General features: G+C 40.1%; 1 protein-coding gene across 3 annotated transcripts in view; it reads left to right on the forward strand.

The window, feature by feature from the left end:
• Positions 1-23,629, forward strand: part of CRHR2 (corticotropin releasing hormone receptor 2) — a 152,476-nt gene that overhangs the window by 124,556 nt on the left and 4,291 nt on the right. For all 3 annotated transcript variants that reach the window (XM_057398949.1, XM_057398950.1, XM_057398951.1), the window contains 4 exons: positions 378-450; positions 10,212-10,297; positions 13,400-13,535; positions 15,306-15,347. In XM_057398949.1, coding sequence (XP_057254932.1) covers positions 378-450; positions 10,212-10,297; positions 13,400-13,535; positions 15,306-15,347 — 337 coding nt within the window. The remainder of the gene's footprint in view (positions 1-377; positions 451-10,211; positions 10,298-13,399; positions 13,536-15,305; positions 15,348-23,629) is intronic.

Genomic DNA, 23,629 nt, shown 5'->3' on the forward strand with positions numbered 1-23,629 from the left:
TTTCTTTTTTCTTTACAAAGAATATTTCTTTCATCCCTTTTTCAGACCCAGCAGGACACATCTTCTGCATCTTTTTTTCAGCAGGTTCTCACATTTCTTGGAAATATTTACATGGGCAGTAGCAAAAAAACATAGAAGGAACATGAATGGTCTAATGGGAGGGGAAAATCAGGGCCAGGTCTGTGTCCAAACTAAACGTGGCTTTGTAGCAAAAAACTCAGTCACTTGCTGATTGTGTATATGACTAAATAACTTGGGAAATAAGGGAACATTTCTCTACAATGCCCTTGAGATTACAATCTAAAAGAAGTGCATTCCCCTTTATAAATTATTTTCTTACTTGCTTGTTTTTGGTTTGTGTTTTTTTTTCCTTCCAGATGCTGGTTTGGAAAAGAACCAGGGAAATATATCGACTACATATATCAAGGGCCAGTGATTCTTGTTCTTCTGGTAAGCATGTATGTGGGTGGAAGCATGCTGCCATCTTCCATTGAGGGGAAATTTGATAGGCATCTGTTATGTTCCACGTCTACTTTTATGTAAAATAAGATACAAACAAGGTCAAACGTCTTCAGCTGTTCTCTGAAGTTGCCACTGCAGCTAACGTTGCAAGTCAGAATTACAGTCATCTAGTTTTGACTGTTTCCTTGACCTCAGGGCATTCTTTCCTTCTCCATCTGTAATGCTCTTTGCCTTCGTACAATGTTCTGAGATGTGGCAAGGAAAAATGTTCAAAACCAGAAGGTACATACAATATCCGCTCATCCACTTGAGGCTCTTGAGAACTAGGGCAATTCCATCACGCACAGATTAGGAAAATGTAGTCATTATGGTAAGGAATTGCATCTCCTTGTACAGGTGTTTCCATCTTCTACATCCCCATCATTGCTGCATATTTGCTTGTTAGCTTTCCTGTTGTTAAGTTTCACTTTCAGTGCCGCCTACAGTTAACAGGCTGTTTATCTGTTTACCCAACACTGTCTCCTGTGCCAGCAAAGAGTAGGCAGAGGAAGAAGGAAGCTCCTTCGTAAACAATTTTGGACCATCAACTAAAGCACAGTGATGCTTTCTCAGAAAATACTCGGTGTGGATGGAAAAGATCAGTGCTATTAGAAAGGACAATGCTGAAAAAGCTTATTCTATTCTTCCACTCCTTTGCCATAAAAGCCGCCTAGAAAGAAGGCAAATATCTTAACAGAGAATTCACAGGGCTCACTGGGGTCGCCTTTCAGGGAACCAGTGCCACTCCAGCACTCAAATGCTCCAGAATAGGCAGCCACTGCCAGCTTTTTCAAAGCCTTGTGCTCTCACCTTGTCAATGCTGTGCCTTTCATGTGATTCAACATGAAAAAAACCTCTGTTGCCTAGGAAGCTAGCTACTAATCTGAATGTTTCCTAACCTGAAATCGTGAGTTAATTTCTGTAATCATTAAGATGCAGCAAACAGGCAATATTGTGAGTAGCTGAAAAGAGAAAAAATGTAGTAGGAGTCTGGTTTTGTCTAAAAACTCTTATTTTCTAAGGAGAGAAATACAATTGGTGTGCACAATATAATTGTGTGTCACCGAGGGAGACATCCCAAACCCACAAACAGCCTCACAGTAAATTGTCTCAGATACAGAGACTAACTCACAAAGGAATCCTATTTAGACAACACAAGGTAGAAGGCTTGCGATGCCTGCAGCATTTAGATTTCAAATCATTCCCTCGAAGTCTGTGAATCTATCGTAACGCCTTTAGTCAACAAGATCTGTAAAGGCCTTGGGTAGCATCTCTGGCAGATACCACAGGCACCTTAGAGACCTGAAAATAGCTTTATTCTCCCAAGAACTGCACTTTATAGACCCCAAAGAGGCACAGAAAATAGAGATATGGTTGGAGGCTGCCTCTTTATATACAGGTCTACATCTAATTTACAGCAGCCTTGAGACCCCTCTAGGCTGAGCCAGTAACTTTGTTGGCCTGAACTGACATTCTGTATTGAACCTTTCTACACTGGCCTGCGCTTGAGCCCTAATTAAAACACTAATGAGATGTCAACAGTAATTGCATTGTGGGTTGGAAAGCAGCTGATACAATTTTGAAAAGTAACATAAGGACGAGCCCTTCCTTCCCTCTCCTTATGGTTACTCGCATGAAAAAGCACTGCTGGGAGAGGAAAGGAGGTTTCTGGAAATATAGTCTAAAAGGCAAATCTGAAAATTCCTCTTACAATACACTCCTGATTGCTTCAATGTGCCCTCCCCCCCCCCCCTTTTCTTTTCAAACTAGAAGTTGAGTCTTGTGTTTATAATTAACATATATAATTCCACACTGTGTTAAAGCAACTTGACAAGGTCATTTTTTGATCCTTATGCAAATGAAATCAAATCGTATGTAATGACTCAAGCATCACATATTATTAAAGGAGTTACTGACCCTTTCAAGGGTGCCATGAGAAATGCTGGATTAAGAGCACTGAAGTTTGATTCTGACATGTACTCCAGGCAACACAGTCAAACACAGTCAATTCCTCTGCCTCACACAGATGGGGACAAAATGCTGCTTTCCTCTTCCCTCCAGTGAACAATGGTCACCAGAAATGGAACACACAAAGATTTCACAAATCATACAAGTCTGTGACCTCTTTCAGTCACAGCTATTGAGTTGGATTTGAACAGATGAAGATAAAAATTTTTAATTGAAGTTTATGTTTTATGAAAGAAAAAACATAGCAATTCTAAGAGAGAATTATCCCTCTGTACTGGGAGCTCACACTAAAAACTCCATCAAATTACAGTCCCTATCCACATGTGACCACTTAACCCATGGCAGTTAAAATAGGTCTCATCCACTTTACTTAACTAAGAGCCAAGTTTCTAGCATACAGCTCAGCTGAGTTTTGTTTACTTGTTTGACAAAGGTAGCGTCATTATGTGTTTGAGAGCATCATTGTACCAGCCAGTGGCAATATGATTTGAGTCTTCTTGTTGGTAAAATTCTTAGTTCCAGAAGGATGAAACCTGCTTCTAAAGATGCCAAGTCTCTTTAAAAGATATGAGGATTCTGTCAAAAATTATTTCCACTCGTTTTGATTTCTCATTTTATTGCCTCTATGCATTGAACAGCTGCAGCAGAAGACAGCATAACACCAGGAGTTCTAAGGTCATGCAGGAGTTCTAAGCCTCACTGGGAAAAAAAGGTTGCCCCAAAATAAGCCTTTTGATCATGACAGTAGTCCTCAAGTCTATCTTTAAATCATATTATTTCTGTTATATCTAAGGGAACAAAAACTTTGAACAATGCAGTAGAGAGATTTCTTTGATTGCTTTCCTACTTGTCTTTAGAATAAACCTGAATGCTGACATAGGCTGAATACAAGAAACAATTTCTGAGACAATTTCAGAGGCAAAGGAAGCTGGGCATAAACGCTGATATGCTGATCCTAAGCAGTGAGTAAGAAACTTGTATATTGACAAAAAACTGTGAGGAAGAAAATGTAGGTAACCATCCTTCTTTCCTTCATTTCTGAATGGATTTTGGCTTGAACGTATTCCAGGAGAGATCTAACCATTCAGTACATTCGATGCTTTGCAGTTCAATAACACTATAAAGATACACTCTGCTAGATATCTTCTCTTGAAATTAGTGGGTTTTTTTAATTCTGGTGTCTTTCCTCAGAGTGGCATAACCAAGTTTTAATCATACATCCCTCTCGGAACTTAAAGAAGGAACAGAGGGTTGGAAATACATGTCAGAGAACTGAACTTCAGCCTGATTTTATTAAGAAAAATTAACTTCTTATGTGCAATTCTAAATACAATCTCTGTCAAAGAACTGGTGGACCATTAAAACAGCAAGATCAGAGGACAAACAGGGGCACCAATAGACACCAGAAGCAGCTACTTTTTTTCTCAGTAGCTACTGTTGTGAAGTAGACTGCTCTGCAATATTTCACAGAGCTAAAACCAAATTAAAATTTCTGTTATTCAAACAGGCAGGTCAAATATTTGGGTTTTTTTTTCAAACCTTTCATTTTTAATAGATTTTTTCCCTTGTGCTTGAGAACTGAATAATTTTATAACTTCTGCTTTTTGAGTCCTATTGAAAATAATTCGCCACAATCAATTAACTACTGGTGTAAGTGGGTATATGAGCTGATAGGAAGACCTGGAGATCACTTCTATCTCTTTCCTTCATCAGCTGTTTACTTTTGAACAAGGTAGATTGCTGCTCTAGGTCTTAGTTTCCCCAGCTATAAAGCAAGCTTAATGATACTTATCTTCCTTTGTAAAACGCTTTGAGATCTCTGGATGGTAAGTGCTGTAGAAGAGTTAAGTGTTCTTATGAGTTGGGCTCTTCCTTGTTCCCTTGTGGAATTTTTCTCAGGAGACAACTGACGTGTACTGAAGTCTTTATGACGTGCTAATCATTAACAACATACCATTTTTGTGGTGTCAAGATCAAAGCTTGCCCCAGTACTCAAGGTGTGACCACACAAATCAATTTTTATAGCAGCATCCTGTTCTCTGTTTTATTTTCTTTCACTTTCTCAGCAAATCCAAATATTTTTGTTTCCTTTCTTGGATCATCTCATTTCCTCATGACTTGAACCTGCCCTGCCTGTGAAACTGCCAGGTGGACTGTCCACAGAAGCCTGCCCATGTTTTGGGGTCTCATGTCATCTTGGTAATTTTCAATGTGCTGGTTGAGTGGTGGATGACTTGGTTATTGAGGGACTATTTCTCTCTCCAGGCAAGAACTCTCTGCATGCTATTTTTGCAAGGGGTAGTTTTTCTGGTGTTGCAACATTCAATGTGTTCCTGGCTTCAGGTGAAATAATTGGAGAGAAGCCCTATTGAGTCACATGTGGTAGTTGATTTTACTGGGGAGTTACCTGCAGTGTGTTTCTTTAACAAAGTTTTTTGAATACAAGGTGTTTCAGGAGAGACAGAAGGACCAGCACAGTGGTAAGAGGGGGGGTATAAGACTGGAAAAGAGGCTGAGGACATGCTCATGCATGATACAGGGTTCTAGTGAGGAAATGGTGCGATCCCAGCTAGGACTGGAGTTGTGTTTGGACTTGAGTTTAGGTGACAGTGTGGGCAAAGAAGGGCCTGTGTGCTGATGTGTAACACACACATTAGGTAAGGAGGACGTGTGTTCATTTACCACTTCCTCCCTTCCTCACCAAAACACACCATCCCATGCAATCTTCAGGATGGGTATAGTCCTGCTGTGCTTGCCTGAAGCATTAGACTCTTCCATAGTCTCCTTAATCATGACCATCCGCCACATTATGCCTCGCTCTTCTTAATCGTAACTTGTTATTCCTGATCAGATCGTATTTTCCACCACTTTGCTATATGCCAAAATGAGTCACTGCGGTGCCTGTAATTCTTGAAAGGAAAAATTTTATGATAAAAGGCCCTGTTTGAGTGTATGTCAGGACAGTATGATAGAAAAATTAAAACGAGGCGTTGATAAACTGTCTGACTATTCATTTGAGGTCAGGGTGATGGTATATAATGCTCCAGCTAAAATGACTGCTCTGATGCCAATTTGAGTTACTTGATCCTGGGGTGGATTTTATCATGTTGCATAAAAATGAGAAGTCTAAACAGAATAATATTTACATTTCCTGGGAGTAAAGAGGAGCAAACATTCTCGGAAACACAGAAGTACAAGCTTTCTGTGAAGCATAGAACAGAAAGCCCAGCAGAAATGAGCAAAATAAATGCTAATTGCTCATTAAACTCTCAAAAGAGATGAAGAAGAGCTTAATTACTTCCCATTTAAATTCCTGAGCTTAAGGAAAACCCTAAAGAAGCCTTCACATTCATCGTTCCCTCTTTTACACATCTTTGAATACTTTGGCTATTTCATCTCTCTAAGAGAGATATATTTCCTCCCAACTGGAGTTTGGATTTTATGACAGAAAATTTTTATGACCTAAATCTTTCACTGAAAAGTTTCTTTTGGTTCAAAAGAGCTTCTGGGTTTGTATGTTCAGATTATAATTGATGAGTGCCAAAACAGATGGTTCAAATGCTTTTTGGATCACTGGCTTACAGCTCCATTTTGGCGCTCTGAATTTTAATCTCAATTTAGAAATGGAAACACTAAAATTCCAAAGCCCTGGGAAGACAGGAAAACTGCTTCTTTCTCATCTGTAGTTGGAGACAGTTTTATTCCAGCAGTAAGGATATTCTTAGCACACCGTAAATAAAAGTAAGAGAATAAGAAATAAGCTGGTCTATTTTGTCATCAAGACCTCACCTTTAGATTCATTTTACCTATCAATGAATATAAAGGGAAAAATCATGAGTTCTATTTTGTATTATGAAGCAGAAAACATGTATAAACAAAAATAAATAAAAACATCAAATGAGATTAAAGGTAAATAAAAAGGATGCACTGCCTGTCATCATTACTTCTCTTAAATGTCCATTCATCAGCTTCCATTTATGGAACTAATGTGTGGGTTTGTTAGAGCTGTCTAGTTCTGAGACAAATTAATTTGTTGACACAGAGCTCCAATAATAACAAGAAAGTCCTTGACAAATAATTGTGTGCTAGATACAGTACAGAATCTCTTTCCTAGGAGCACTCACTTTGCAATAGTAAGATCTTTCTTACTTTGAAACACTGCTGTACATACATACATAAGCAATAAACACCAGAGGCTTCATCTTCTTTGCTTGTTAAACAGAATCAATCTGGTAGTCACCTGAACTAGGTTCCATATAATATAATGTCGCAGATCTTCAGTAGATACAGCCACACTCATTCAGTTGAAGTTCCCATGGGATACCCCTGGACAAGCTGAAGATCACTGGATGATTTCTTTGGGCAACTGGTTCAAGTCCAAGCACTATTTAACCAAAAACTCCCATTTAAAATATGTCAAGTGAACCACTGTTGAGAGGTACCTGTTTCTTTCCACTGAATGTGAGTAGAACCTGGGATAAGCAGCTGCCTAGAAGTAATCTAAAATGAAATTATGCCAATCCAACTCAGCTATTTGCGCTTTTACTGTGTGATAGAATCACTTTACATGCGAGGCCAAGTCACTTCACTCCTAGGTAGCTAATGTAGCAAGATACACCATGGTACCAAAAATGGCTCTCAGTGACGGTGTTTAGGCAACTAAACACAACCTGGTAATACAGGCCTTTAATTTATGCCTTCCCAACAGGTCCGTCTATGCAAATCACATAAGCAGACACTTCAAAGTGGGGAGAGCCATCTCATGCTGAAGTAAACATCTCAGATAGACAGGAGGAATTATATTGTAAAACTACTTCTTTTTCTTCATAGGTTATTAAAAGAGGTAGTGATAACTAGCTCAGGGATAGATATCTACCCTGGGGCTGTCTACAAGGCTACGGAGTTTTATTGTGGGCATGAGACCTATAGCATCCTGTTTGGCATTTGAAGGATTGCACAGCAAAGGAGAACTTTGGGACAAAGATAGAAGGAAAACAGTATAATAGTAAGATGTTTGCAAGACCATCCACCTCGTTGACAAGTACATGATTATAAACATTAATGGAAGAGGCAGGGTGACAGTCACTCTGAAATGAAGACTTGGGATTGCTCAGTACATCCTCAGCTGGATTTTAGTGGTCTGCCTTTGGTCTCACAGGCTTGAGCACTGCCCAGGTGACTAAGAATATTGAATGCATGAACTAGGAAGAGGACTTGCGGTGAGTGGCCTCTCTCCTAGGAAATGTTAAAGAAATAATGTCCCTAGCAGGCTTTCCCCTGACACTGGACAGCTTCTTAAAAGTAAACACTGATCTGTCTGCCTTCCTGTTGCTGTTGTAGACGGTTGTGGTCTCTTACCAGCCCTGTGTCACATGGACCAGTGCCACCCATAGGCCTTCACTGTGTAAAAGTTCCTCAAATGCTGCTGTGGTCTGTGCTTGGGTAGCTGAATTGTCTCTCTGAATGTGGCCTCCATTGGGATGCTCAGATTTTGGTGGTACCCAGCACAAGCAAGCTTCATCTGAGAGTCAGTATTACTGCTGCCAAAAAGATGAGCTAGCCAGCTGTCACAGGGATCAACACAAACATACACAAAAATTTAGGTGAGAAGTATTAATACGTCCTTTCTGTATATCATCAGTGTTTTCTTTCTGCAACCCTCGAATAGGGGAATCTTAGGGGAAAGAGTGGGAGAATGAAAAATTGATTTATACAGAATAAAGAGCTATTTCTAGTGAAGAAACTCCCAAACATTTCAGCTAACAATTCTCCTTCTGGACTGATGAATCACACTTCTGCAATTTAATTTCATAGAAGATCAAAATTCTTAATTTTTCTGATGCAGCCTGCAGCAATTTGAATTTCCAGTTCCCTCCTGCCATGTCAAAGTAGGACCCATGAAACTCGAAATGCTTTCTCTTGTCCAGTTCATCATGTTAACCCCATGTGATTAGTCCTACTTATATTTGGAACTTGCGCTTCCCTAAGAGTGTGTAATTCCACCTGGCACCTTCCATTATGATTGCAAAAGTGGCAAGCTCTGTATCAGTGCCCTTTTTGCATCCTTGATAGAAATAACCCAAACCTAGCTCTGAGCTGACAAAGAACCTCCAGATTTACTAGCAGAATTTCAGAGGCAGAAGTTTTCTTTCTGTGGGATAAACACCCCCATCCACCTCCCTGTCAGTAGAGGCTGCCTGAACATTTTCTGAATTGAGGAATGGTGTAAGTCATCAATGTGAGGAGTTAAAGTTTCAAGTCAAACCAGTGATATGAAGCTGATTTAGTCTCTGATACATAGAGAACCATTTAACTTCAAGCTCTTAAGTATGACAAAGACAATTCTAACAAAAAAATACAAACTGCACTGTTTTATTTATTTCTTATACTGCCTAAAGCCCTGCTCTGATAAGAAAATAATTTCAAATATGTCACATGTTAACTCCTAGAGCAGCATTTTTGTATCTATCTCACATAATAAGTGTTTAATGTTCATGTTTACCAACACTGCCACTCTCCCAGTGTCTATTCAGGTGCTTACTGTACCATTTCTTATAAATAGTGTTAAAGCAACTGCAGGGGATGATCTGATGGATGCGAAGGTACTGCAATCATTGAAATATGCCACCCTGCATGAAATAATAGCAGCCTATTTTGAGAACACCTTTAAATTTGCAGCTCTGCTACAGCTTTCATAAAGGCTTGGAGGTCAATCACAGAATCATTCCATTCATAGACTGCAAAATGCCAGGAATCCTGGCACTCTGGAAACGCGTGTGAGATAAATGTCTTCTCAAAAGAGTAGGCTGTGACTTCGGCAGTCTTGAGATAACAGTTCTGTAGTTCTGACAGTGTACATTGTCAACAATTTTGAGACAGATCAGTATGTTGTAAGCTACCCTACTTCATGTGTTGAAAGCAACCCAAAACTTGCTTGTTTGTTTGTTGTTTCTTTCTTTTGTGTTTACACTGAGAGGAAATTTATGTAACAAGGTTGCTAGCAATGCTACAACAACAGTAATCAGAGCAAAACTCAATTCTCAGTGGTGATATGGTAACAGAAATACTAATTACCTAGCTCAGCAGATTAAAAAGGGTAGTGGTAAATACAATCATCTCACCTTTAAAGACTGCAAAAAAATAAATAAGGGTTTTTCAGGCATGGTTTATCTGCTCTGTTTTAAACGTCTCTTGCAAGTGTAAGGTGTAGCTTTCACTGAATAGAAAGGGAGTCTGGTGTGGCTATCTCACATTCAGATCCCTGCAGCCTTGTACTGCACGCCTGTGAAGCCCTACCTAACCATTACAGCCTCCTGTGGAATGGAAAGATGGTTTCAAATGCCTGTCATAACAACGCAGCACAATGCTGCCAAATGGTCTGTGCAGGGAGCCTTGGATGTGCTCAATCAGAAACAAAGGTGAGTAGGCAAACAAATCCCACCTTTAGTTCTTTGTGGCACCCAGGAAGGGAGTAATAGAGAATAAAAATAAGTACCTTGCTGGGACCTTGAATTTTGGGCTCCATTTTCATTGCTGTTTTGAAAACATTAATAGCCTTTGGATATTTGCTGCATAGTCTGATATTGCCAGTAAACTTCCAAGTCTGTTGAAATCAGTGGTAAAACCAAAAGGCTGTTTTCAGATTGGAACTGCAAAATGTGCCTTTTAAGGAGTATCACATCCTTTAAGCCATTACTTGATTCAGCAGTCTTATTTTCTCCTCTCTTTTCCTTCTTTTCCAGATAAATTTTGTATTTCTATTTAATATAGTTAGGATTTTAATGACAAAGCTGAGAGCTTCAACCACTTCAGAGACAATACAGTACAGGTAAGTCAGCTGGTGCTTCTTGCTCTTTCTGGTGTTAAGAAAGACCTGCCTTGCCTGTCTTGCCCTTGTCCCATCTTTGTCTTTCCAGATGCCACTCTTGATCTCAGAGGGTGTCTTTCTTGCCCTTTGAGCTCATACAGTTAAGTACACAGTATTTATTTTTGCAGGCTACCTATAAAAGTGTACCTGCATTTTGTCTGTCCACACCATTCCAATGTCCAAGCAAAGCAAACAGCCTGGGCTTACAGGTACAGGCATGTGCCCCGCCACCATCAGCAGCCTCTTCACCTCCATCAGGCGTGCACATGCCAACGCACACATGAAATTTCCCACTTCCAGTGAAATCAGAAGGATTTGATTTCAAGTGGGGAAAGGAACTTTATCAATTTCTGTATGTACACAAGCATATATCACAACTTCTTTCACTGATGACTAGGCCATTCATGCAGCTAAGTCAGTGAAAAACTGTGTGGTCACTAGTGGGTTGGTTGCTTCTCTGTCCCACTCTCTAGCTTTGTAGGTGCAGAACAATACAATATGAAGACTGCCCAATAAATCATGTGCATATGCATATTAAGATCCTTGTTCATACTAATATCCTAGCAGAGCAAGAAGTAAAAGAAGATCAGAGCCTGAGCTAAAACACTCATATCTGTAATCAATAGCAGTACCATTACTGATGATTACTGTGTGCATCCAGGTATTTATAGTAGGGTTTAATGTTCTTTTTAAGTGTAAGGTATGGGAATGAAGGGCAACTGTGCCCCTGCTAAGCTGGTGCCAGCATTAGTGTAACCACTCAGTGGGTTGCATCACAGAACTAATCCTCAGCAAATCATTACCTTCAGATGGGGTGGCCTGTCAGGTAGATCAGTTCCCCGAGCTGGCTGGCTGTGCAACCTGACAAGCACCACTATAGCAGAAAGGAGAAGACAGGAATGTTTAGCCCGGGGCAACAGGAGGAAGGTGGCCTGGCGCCTTCCAGCAGCAGTGTAGGCTTAGATCAGTCTAAACAGTCTGTTAGCATTTGCAGTATCTTGCAAGGTTTGGAGCATTTATGGACAGACAGGTCCTTACTCTGGGAAATAGCACAGTAAGATTGGTCTCTATCCTCTAAAACACTTCGAGATAAAATTTCAGTGTATCAAGCAGATGCTTGAATCCTGGTGTCCTCAATTTAGCCTGCTCTTGACTTTGGAGGCAATTCTGCTGCAATAATGGGGTTTTGTTGTTTTACCTGATTCCTTCTTTTCACTCCTGTCTGTGGTTTGAAGTCAAATGTGAAGTTAATGCAGAAGTCTGATTTTCTTGTTCAAACATTTCTCTGCACGCTTCCTGAGAAATGAGAGGAGAAAATACCCATTTTTCTTGCTCAAACTTTATGCCATTACACTAAAACTAGCATGGAAAAGCCCTTATTCAAATTTCAGTACCTTTTTATCCCTCCACAGTTTGCAAGGAGCATTAGAAATATTAGATTCTGAGGCAATCTAAAGCAACTTCCTTCATCCTTGAGCAGATGATGGTGATCTTATCCTTGCTACAGTCTCTGTGAGGGAAACTTCTTTTTCACAGCCTAAATAGAAATCCTTACAGTTCCAGGAAAGGCTGGGGCAGGCCTTGCTGCTCTAAAGCTGAGTAGTACAAACATTTGTTAAGCAGGTATTAAATGGTGTGGCAGCTATATTGTTCAGACTCTCACTGTCATGACACTGGTGATGTTTCTGTGCTCCCCTGCTTTCCTACCTGCCTGTCTTTATCTACCTGTTACAGCATTATACAGAGATTTTTACAGACTTAGCAAAATTGCAGTCTTCTGTGTGTGTACAGCACCTAGCACAATGAGGTGCTGTTCTGCAACTGATATCCCAAGACACTATTATAGCACCAACAATAAAGATTAGCCCTTCATAATTCTGTTAATAATCACTGTGCTTCACTGTGTACAGCCTGCTTGTTGCTTATTTATAAGACAGCCCTAAGCAATTGAGTTGGGTGTGCAGGTGTTGCAGAAAGAGAGAAAACATTTACACTCCAGACAGAATCAAAAGATGGGCATAGAACAGGTCTCATGAGCACTGCATTCCTGCCTTGTTGTGCATTTATCACATCACCCTGAGGTATAACAAATAGCTCAGCAAACCTGCAGAGAATCTTAGGGCTTTGGCAAAATTAAAGCCTCATTGATGGAGAAGAAACTGTCTAGAGGAAGAAGAGAAAGAAAGGGAGGGAGGGATACAAAATGGTTCCCATTTGTCCCTTGGAGTTCAGAGTCTGGGGACAAACAGCAGGATTTAAAGGCAAAGACTTTCTCAGAACATGTTTCTCCAAGGGGTCAGGCACTGGTCAGAAAGTGTTAACTAGCAAACTCACCTGTATCTTCACAACCCAAGGTGGAGGCTGTCACTCTTTCCATGGTCCTCTTCTAAACTCTATCCAGCCTTTCAGATATGGTATCCCATATCATCCCTCTTAAATATCCTCTCCCAAGCCCTAAGAAGCTGGTGTTCTTCATTGTCTGAGGACCCAAGAAGCCTTCATTTTGGGTTACACAATAATCTGGTGACAAATCTTGAAACTGTTCCTGTGCAGACAGACTAAGAAGTGTCTAAAATTGGATGTCCTCCTGGGAAAAAAACTCAAAAGTTTTCGGCCATTATGCAAATATAGGCTTCCACTGCCATCCTCAACAAACGCTCTAGCAGCAAGCCTCATGAGATGGAGGTACCCACAGGGAGAACTTGGGTTCCCTAACTCTTCACTAGTGACAGACTCTGGACAGAAGTTGACATGAATTTCTCTCTTAAAATGCTTCTTTCCTCCTGTGACTATAAATTTCAGATAGCCCTGACATGTCTTAGGCCATCCTTTTGTTTTCTTCTCACCCTGTTTGACATGTGCAGGCGCTGAACTGTCTCAAGGAGACACCTCAGTTCCCTCTCTAGCGAATGTAGGTACTTCACTTTCCTCTGAATTGCTCTGAGACTCATCCCCTCTCTCCATTAAGGAGTGATTTATTTGGATTGGGTTAACCTACAGTGGTTCAGGTAACACAGTTGTTTTTTCTTGTGTTCACTTGTGTTTTCTGTTTCCTGCCCACAGGAAGGCAGTCAAGGCAACATTAGTTCTTCTGCCTCTGCTAGGCATCACCTACATGCTTTTCTTTGTCAACCCTGGTGAAGATGACATTTCCCAGATTGTTTTCATCTATTTCAATTCCTTCCTGCAATCTTTTCAGGTAAGAGAGTATGTTTACAGCTGCTATCAGTTACGGCTGAAAGGATCCCCAGTGCATTTCAGCTGTGAAATTTATGGCAATTAAGTCCAGGATAGAAATATTAGTTGAAAATAGGTCAGCTTTGTTCATGCTTACATAATAGATATATAAGCATGCCATGTGGAGTGGACATCTCTCAGGTGTGTCCTGGAGGCATTCATCTCCCTTAATATCAGTGCTATATTCAGTCTGTAGCTACAGATTTTCACCTGGGCTCCATCTAAAGCCAATGGAGAGAGAGAGATGATGTTGCCTCTATCCTAAACTGCCCCTGAAATCAGCCTCCCAAGGAACCTCTCTCTTCGCAAAGCGCACAGTGATCAGAGACTTAGAGTAGGTGTTGCTAAAGGAAAGGGAAACAACTCCTACCAGTTGGGCTAACTTGGTTAAGACATTACCTGTATCGCTCAGTCTCTCACTCCAGCTCTGCTGCAGTGGTACATGAACTCAGCTATCAAGACTGTACCAACTAAGAACTCATACCTATCTGCTCCCTCCCCTTATTTAATAATTTTAATAATATTTAATAATATTAATTCAAATTAAATTTTAACAAAAATAATAATATTTAATAATATTTAATTAAATATTAATAATATTTAATAATATTTAATCATTCTGCCAGGATAAAAGGCAGTGGAACATGAGTAATTGTATCTGCCTTCTGGATTTGTAGATGTGTCCTACAGCTTTACCTCCGCTTAAAGACCTTACTGAACTAGGGTGGAATTATGTTTGACATTAATGTTTTCTCTCTCATATGGGCAAGAACAAGCACTCTGATACCCAGAATATCAATACAAATATACAGCACACACACTGTCAAGCCAAATCTAGGGTTATGGATTACAAAAGTTATGAGGTTTGGGTTACTGTTTTTACTGATTGCATGTTTAGTTTTGAAAGAGAACATCCCACCAGAAATCACAACTGAATATCCAAAATGGGAAATGTCCCTTTTTATCTATGAACAAAGGAACCTTATTTTTTATTAATTAATTGATCCACATTTTTCATTCCCTAAAATTAATTGTACTGTTTATCTGCTGATACTCAATGTCTTAAAAAATGCTACACTTGTTATTTTATTGTGTTATAAAGAAACATGTAAGAAAGAAAACAGGAAATCTCTCCTTTATGATTACAATAATTACAGTCAATTTCTGAAAGCAAAATGGGTAGGATTCTGTTCACAGGTTTAGAGAGGAAATCATCACGTTGTCATCTGAGCTTCCGTTATAGTCATTACAATCTTTGCAGTCATTACAGGGGTCTAGTCACTGCTGTCAGTAGATTCCACAGAGCAGTTCAGCTCAGATGAACTTAAGCAACCTGATGATATGCTTGCCCACACAAGACCATCACAGGTCATTTGGCACCACCCTGAAAGTGTCTGAGACATCCATATAGATCTGGCAGGCATACCATAGTACCTGTGAGAGGTTTGTGCTGTTTTAGGGGGCAGCTGGAAGCTGTAGATATGCCTTAGCACAGCTGAAGAGGCAATGCCCTCTGTTAGTAGAAGAGCTGCCTAGATTCTAGCTTTCATGTCTCACCTGTGAGCTGAAAGACACTATTTTCTCTTCAAGGTGTACAAGTACCAATTTCATCTATTTAAAGGTGGATGATCTCAACGAGATTATGTTTTTGCTCAGGATGATCCCAGCTCAGTCGCTGATTCTGTGTGTTGAAATTCATGTTTAATAACTGACTGTTTTCTATCCTTTACAGGGTTTCTTTGTGTCAGTATTTTACTGCTTTTTGAATGGTGAGGTAAGTAGAGTCCCCTTTTGTCAGTGTAATTAATTCTTGGGAGGTGAAACTTACTCGGATGCCTGATTGTAGAGACATGAGATGTTTTTTACATGGGGTCATAGTCTCTTCAGTCTGTTGCTCTTGCAGAAGTTTCTGTTAATGTGCATCTGAATTTCCCAATTCTTTTTGTAGGTGTCCTTTGTTCACAAAGGTTTATCAAAATCAGGTTATTACTTGGCAGAGGAAAAGGAGTTTTCTCAGATTTTTGTTGTTCATTTTAAGGCTTTTTTTGAAGTTTCTCATTAATTATAAATATGATTTCTGGGCATACTTGGGCATTTCTTCTGATCTGGGCTCTTGTTAAAGATATTCTGCAGGTGATCCATTTTTATTTCATTATGGCCATGCTGAGCTGAGTGAGTTTTTCTGTGAGCATATCTATCTCTGAATGATGAGTGCCCATTGCATTCAGAAAAGAGGGTTGGGGACAGGGTCACTGGTGTTCCTAAGAATTCAAGTACTGCTACTCAGACAAGAAAGGTTTCAGTAATATCCCTCAGTGTTTTACTTACACCCCAAAGTGTGAGAGATTTATATGTTTTCCCTATTTACACTGTCAGTGTCCCATTTACTTGCATTTAACTGTGTCATCTTGTCCAGTCAAAATTTGTGTCTCTGCAGAAATTAATGCTATGTCTCAGTTATTCCTGCTTCATTTGGTATGTACTTGATTTGTGCTGCTTCTTAACTTCATTGTGGGCTATGAGAAAGGAAGGGCATGTCTTCTCACACAGTTGCTCTGCAGCATTTTCTACACTTCAGCCAATGAAGAACCAAAATTAGTGGTGGCTTTTTTTCTTCTTCATTTTCCCTCTTCCTCATTAATTCTGAGGTGATGTTAACAAGAAGCAACAATGCTTTCTCAGGTTAGGCACATGCTACTTTTTCATACTGGCAGGAGAGTGTTCTAAGTTCTCTTTCCAGCTTGCCTTCAATAATTCTGACCACTCTGTTTGCCTCTTAATAAATAGCAAGGTGAAATCTTCCCCAAGAAGTACAGGCACCTTAACTGAGGGACTACCTTACCATATAGCTGAGTTGCTCATGACCATGCTTTATTTTTGTGAGCTGCTGTGCTGCACAGTCTGATGAGGTTGAAGGCACCAAAAGTCTGTCATGTCCCTTCAGTATTACTTCTCATATTCATCAGGGACTGGAACCCAAGCCATATGATTTCTTACTAAGTCAGGACTTTGTATCGTCCTAGTTCACTTCCATTTTGTGCGCTTGGGCTAGGGCCAGTTGGCTGTTCATACCAGGCTTCCACTCTTTTGGCTGTTCTGGGATTCTTTCAGCTGCCTTGTACTGGGAGAAATACTCCCTTCACTACCCCGCTCCAAGGTTCTCAGTCCAAAGCCATGAGCCAACTTGCAATTTCCAACTTAAATGAGTTCAGACATAATCAGGTTTGTTGAAATGCAGGATGATTCATGCCATGTACTTCTATGCCTTGATAACAAACTACTAGCAGGTCTGGAATGATGTCCATAACTGATTTTCCCGGATACCACACTACTGTTACACTTGGAATAGGCACTTCTGTGGGAGTCAGTTCAAGGTTAAGACACCCAGCTTGGGTGATGTAGGTGATCTTGATTAATTTCCCTGAACACAGATATCTGCTACCACTTGAGAGGCTATAGAGTATCTGAGGCATCCACATGGTTCTACCAGTTATGATATAGGATCTATAGAAGATTCATACCTTCTGACTGGGAAGTGAGAAGCCAAGAGGGATACAAGTGGCTTCTAAATTGGCTATGTTACTAATTCAAGCCAGTGGATACGATCATCTTGTCAGCTTAGCCTACAATAGAAACTTCCATTTACACACATGAACAACTCTAGACTTCACTGAAAGTGCGGACTGTCTCTCCATTAACTGCTATGCATGCCTAGGCACTCTGCTCACCTGTAGACACCTACAAATAGCTGAATTTGTGAGCTAAATCTTCCCCGTAGCCATACGTTTACATCTAACATGCAACTTCCACTTGGGTACCTAAACCATGGCAACTCCCTAAATACTTCTTTGAGGTATAATATAATTCTAAACTCCCCAAATATTGCAGCATTGACTATTTCAAAACAGTGAAAGGACTTTGGATTCATCTTAATCTGCTGTGGGAATGTTTTTGAAGTATCATAAAGGTTTAAAGGGTGAAATTTCCTGCTCTGTTTTAGCTTCAGCTTTGCACAGCTCAGAAGCAAGTACAAGATTCAGTGAATTTTCAGTGCTTTCTGGGTTTGCAATCATATTTTTCAAGAAAAAAATGCATTTTATATTATACTATTATAAAAGCTCTCCCTTGTGTTAGTGCCTATCCTCCCTAGATCTCCACATACTCATAAATCATTCTAAAAAGAGCTTATGTTTCCCAGATTGCATCCTGAAGGCCACATCACATTGCAAAAGCTGGCAATAATGCTGTATTTTTCCTTTTTGTGAAGTGAGAGGTCTGTACAGGCTACACTGCCAACTGAGGCATATATGAAGACCTTGCTTGTTAGCATAGCGAAAGTGTGTTTTCTTACTGCAAACTTCCATATCTAAGCAGTAAAGTCATTTACTGCTCAGTTAGATTTGCAGTACATTGTCTTCCTCAATTGTCTGCTATTAAAAGGCCTGTATTTCTTTGTGCATGTGAATGGCATCACATGAGATGTATGGAAGTACCAGAATGTCATATGTATTCTGACATCAGTTGCTCTTAGAGAGGTGGTGATGAAGGTAATTCGATGCAGCCTTTGCATAGGCATGCCAGATTTTAATGTTCTCAGAATAAGGAGAAGCTACAATTAACCCCAGTCATTTTTGGGGAAAGAAAAAGTTGAAATTAATTTGGTGCCTGTATTGCATGTATACATTGCAGTGAAACTTAGTAAATGTGACGAGAGTATTTCTCAATCAATTTGATGTGAGAATTACTTGATTTGGATACAAGAGTAGCATTAATGGCAGTTACCAGAATTTGAGCAAATGGCAGAAAGATAACACAAGGCTGCATGGTGACAGAGTCAAAGAAAACAGAGCCACGTGTCATGACAAACCTGTATGAACTGAAAATAAAGAAAATTCTACTAGCTTGATAGCTATATATTATACCAGTCAGTCCAGTTGCTACAATGTCTGAGCATCTCAGTCTGTATAACTTCAAAACATCTATGCAACTAAAATTAGGTTTAAAGAGCAAAATCAACTTCTTAAAAAAAAGCGCTCAGAATGTGTTCCTAAGAAGAGTTTGCCTACATAAGAGAGCAGGGAGTTGGTCTCAGTGATCCATATGGGTCCCAACTCAAGATATTCTATGATTCTGTGATTCAAGTCTATGATCACAGATAAAAGTAATCAAAGTTTCTTTTTGTCAGTGTTCTATCTGTGAAGTTTGGCAAATGAAACAGAGAGGAGGTTTTTTCTCTGTGACATCTTGTAGCCTCTTTTGATTTAGACAAATGTGTCCTTATGACTTTGATTCTTTGATACAAACACATCCCTTTCCCTCATTTCCACAACACACAATGTTTTCCACTGATCTTGGACCAGCTTTGTCAGCTGCAGGGAGAATTAAGCTGATGGCCAGGTCTTGAGAGAAGGTATATAATTTTGAGCCTCTCTGCTGGAGATACGGATGCTTCAGATTTTGAGTAGCCACCACATTATACAGAAATTCTTCCAGTGAACCTAATAAGAAGAGGCAGTTTAGATACAAAGTTGACAGTTTTTAATGTTTTTCTGCAAATGTTTTAATGCAAATTTCATTTAATCTGAGTGATAAAGAGCATCTCTGGACTTCCAAGAAAATTGATGACAAGAGTTTTCTGAGAATTTAAGATATTATGAAAAATGGTATAATAAAAAAAAAGTATGTGTTTATGTTAAATGCCACTTGAAAAGAATGAATGTTAAGTTGTGAATTTATTTTTCAATGACTGCAAAAACACAGATGCTCCTCAAAATCTTTTATATCAACTCACAGATCACAAGACTGAATTTAATTTCATATAATACTCTGTCTGAAATCATCCCACAAAGCATGAATTCCTACCTCAAGAAGACCTCAGATTCTAGTATTATCTGGTCAATATTGATAATTGGGTATGAATTAACATTTAAAATGGAAACCAATTAGCTGACTTAGAAAGAAATCATAAACAGAGTGCAATGGAACAGGTTACTTTGTTAGATGGCACTGTAAATTATTCTCACAACAAGGTGCAAGGCAAGGATAAATGTGTTTAATTTTTTCTGCTTGGATCCTAGGCACTGTCTCTCAAAATCTATTAAGCTCAAAGTGGCTATGAATCATCACCGAAATGGTCATCCACCATCCATCTAAGCAGATTTCATATTAATCATTCTGAACCCAAAGGATGTCCATTAAGAGCTCCTTCAAATCACTGAATAAATATGAGTATGGGGGTGGACTAGAGGCCTAAAATCGAATTCCACCTCCCACAGTGATTGCTTTCTGAGTAAAGGTGCCCAACAGTTGAAGTATGAGTACTACTGAGGATGCCTGGACAATATAGAGTCAACTGAAAGAGTCAAACCTTCCCTTCGGGACCACCAGGCAGCAGTTAATTCCAGGACTGAGTCCCCTCTCGGTAACCATCTCCTACACCCTGTGTTCTGTAGAAGGTTACCTTCATTGCCGTGACTACAGTAGGTCATCAGACCAGGGTCCTGCTGGAGAGTGAAAATTGAAAAGTCCAGGCATGGTGAAAGGCAGCAACTGGTCAGGCAGTCCTTCCCTACCCCATCTTCCTTTTCGCTAAAACACTGCTCTTGCGAGGTGACTGCACAGCACTCCACAACAAAATCACAGAGGTTAGAGGTGGTCTGATTTCATTCACAACTCCTCTAGTGGTTAGTTATGGTCATTTGTGGCCCAGAGGAAAACAACAGCATTTGCTTGTACTGCAGATATGTGACAAATTTTTGTAACCAGTCAGAACTGGTTCTAGCCTCTCGAGCAGTTGTGTATGATGACAGAATTGTACTGTCGTGATTTCAGAAATCAAACCTCAACATCCTAGTCTGGCAGGTGGTGCAAACCTGTTATCAGGTGGTATGGAACTGCTGCCAAAGACTTCAACAAACAGATTGATTACAGACCCCCTAAGCAGGCTAATTGCAGACCAGCAGAAAAAGAAAATAATGTTACATAAAATAGTGGTGTAATGTAGGCTATATAAGGAAAAGGAAAAATCCACCCAAGCTTCATTTTTGTTTCCCTTGAGCCTTGCAGATTGTTTTGAGTACATCCCTTCCCTACCTTAGGAGGATTAGACAATGATATTGGCATCTTTATAGAGAATCATAGAATAGTTAGGGTTGGAAAGGACCTTAAGATCATCTAGTTCCAACCCCCCTGCCATGGGCAGGGACACCTCACACTAAACCATCTCACCCAAGGACTTGTCCAACCTGGTTTTGAACACCGCCAGGGATGGAGCATTCACAGCTTCCCTGGGCAACCCATTCCAGTGCCTCACCACCCTAACAGGAAAGAATTTCCTCCTTATATCCAATCTAAACTTCCCCTGTTTAAGTTTTGCCCCTTGTCCTATCACTACAGTCCCTAATGAAGAGTCCCTCCCCAGCATCCCCTTCAGATACTGGAAGGCTGCTATGAGGTCTCCACGCAGCCTTCTCCTCTCCAGGCTGAACAGCCCCAACTTTCTCAGCCTGTCTTCATACAGGAGGTGCTCCAGTCCCCTGATCATCCTCGTGGCCCTTCTCTGGATTTGTTCCAACAGTTCCATGTCCTTTTTATGTTGAGGACACCAGAACTGCACACAGTACTCCAGGTGAGGTCTCATGAGAGCAGAGTAGAGGGGCAGGATCACCTCCTTTGACCTGCTGGTCACGCTCCTTTTGATGCAGCCCAGGACACAGTTGGCTTCCTGGGCTGCAAGCGCACACTTCTGGCTCATGTTCATTTTCTCATCGACCAGCACCCCCAAGTCCTTCTCTGCAGGGCTGCTCTGAATCTCTTCTCTGCCCAACCTGTAGCTGTGCCTGGGATTGCTTGGTTCAATTTTTATTCTAATGGTAACATGACCATCTTTGACCTGAGAGGTTAACTCTACTGGGATCCTTGTAAATCCATACCAATAGGGTGAGAAGTCATGTAGGATATATGTATAGTTGCTCAGCAATGTACTTTGTTTACAAGAAATAAAGATTCACTCCTGTCTCTCTGAGAGTATTAGCATTTTAATCTGCCTATCCCCAGGTCTGTCAGTCCAGGGGTCTCTGTATTTAGGCTGTTTTGTTTCTTTGCTTCCATTCAGGACTGCAATTAAGCCTTCCAAGGATCTTGACCTATGGACTTCTTCAGAGCATTTAGTGTTCCTCCTCCCTTGAGCATTTAGTGTTCCTCCCTAACCCTTTGGAAAGCTTTCAAGGTATCATGTAAGGCATCACCTTATGTTGGTGTAAGTTCTTTTATGTAATGGATGGGATTTATCTCCCTAGGATTATATATCTAATACATGCACATGCACAGTTCAGCTCATCATCTTCATTTATAGGCAGTGATTCACTCAAATATGGGTAGATTTCAAATGACCTATTTTAGTTGTCTCTTTTTGATGAACTGCTGCCAATGCCTTACAGCCTTTCCTATGTATCTGATACAGAGAGATCCGGTCTTCAGAAACTTCATGGAAGTGTTTTATGCTGTAGAGTCAGACACAGTGTCTTGATATTTGAAGTCCACATAGCCAGTTCCCTTTTGCTGATCTGGACATTCCTTGAAAGTCCCTCTTACTCATCTGTAGCTTACAATAAGACAGAATAAATCTTCATCAACTTTTCTACAGTTTGCACTGCTGTTCAGAAGCAAAGATGCTTGATGTTTAAAGTTATTTTCCACTTACCTGCAAACTGCAGCCCAAGGATCTGAAACATAGCACAAAGGCGCTTAAGTGTAGTTGGAACCTGATGAATTTATCACTGAAACCTCTTTTCATAGCAGAAAAATCAGTCCTTTTAAAAGACCATTGACATCTATATAAACCTTTTTCATTTATTTCATTTACCTTTGGATCAGGTTTTCTGGGACTAAAATGTTGCATATGACCAAAGCAAGAACTTAATTTGGGTTATGTAGTCACAGTCTACTGAACACTGTGATTATTCTGTAGTCAGAGAGTACCTGTTGTCCTCTTGCCCCTCACTTGTTAACATTTTCTTGTGAGGGATTCTCTGGGGACAGAGTATGGCAGGGCCCCAGTAGTCTACTTCCAGCTTCTATTACCATGACAGCTCATTTAATCCTACTCTTTTTATCAGACCCTTCCTTTCTACCTACATTACTAGTATTATATTTCAGCATTAAGTCAAAAAGCCCCAAGTGAATGGGCCCCTTTGTTCTAAGCACAGTGTAAATGAATCAAGCTCTCTTCCTCTCTGCTAATAAGACATGACATTTCTTTCAAAACCTGCTTTTTAATGTTGCTAAAGGCTCTTTCTTCAGCTAATTTCTAATTGATGGCTGCAAGAAATTAGCCATCAGCCAGCGCCTAGCATAAGTAGTAGCAATACAAAGTTGATGTCTATTTTATCAAAAGCAGACCTATGCCTGTAGTAAATCTGATTTGACCACATGTTCAGAAACTGATTATTCACAGTATGCAAAGTTCAAAGAGCTAAAAAGAATTATTCTGAGAGGCTAACTTTGCAAGAAAAAGACAGGCCAAGGGTCAACGCAGAGAGCTGAGTGCTGTGCTCAGTAGCACTTTGCCATATCAACAACCAAAGTTACATGGAGATGAAGGTTATAATTTGTATTCCTGAGGCTCTTTGTTAAGCTTTTACCACTGACAATAGCCTGTACCATCTTTGGGCTATTACAGGCAAATGCTGTTAATTTCAGGTGATAGGCGTGCTGATGCTGACTCTAGGATATAGTACTGACTCTACAGATGCTTAATGGATAGACCTAGTTAAGCTAACATTTCTGAGTTCAATTGTAAGAGATAAATTTGAGCTTAACCTTTTCTGCTTGCCCTCTGGTCACATCCTAATTGCAGTGAATTATTCTGTCATTAAGGAATGCTTTGCACTCACCCTTGTCTTAAGTGCAGTCTGTTTCCATGTTCCCAGTACATTAGGAATGGCTCCAGCAGTACAAGCATTTTTGTTACTACTTTTTATCCTTTCTCAAAGCTTGTAAGCAAACCATATCATGAAAGCCATTCAGACAACTGCTTATTTAGGCTGGCGTCTTTAT

This window comes from Pezoporus wallicus, unplaced genomic scaffold (genome assembly GCF_028554395.1).
Source record: "Pezoporus wallicus isolate ANWC-B61680 ecotype Strahan unplaced genomic scaffold, APGP_CSIRO_Pwel_v1 contig_3487, whole genome shotgun sequence".
Taxonomy (NCBI): Eukaryota; Metazoa; Chordata; class Aves; order Psittaciformes; family Psittacidae; genus Pezoporus; species Pezoporus wallicus.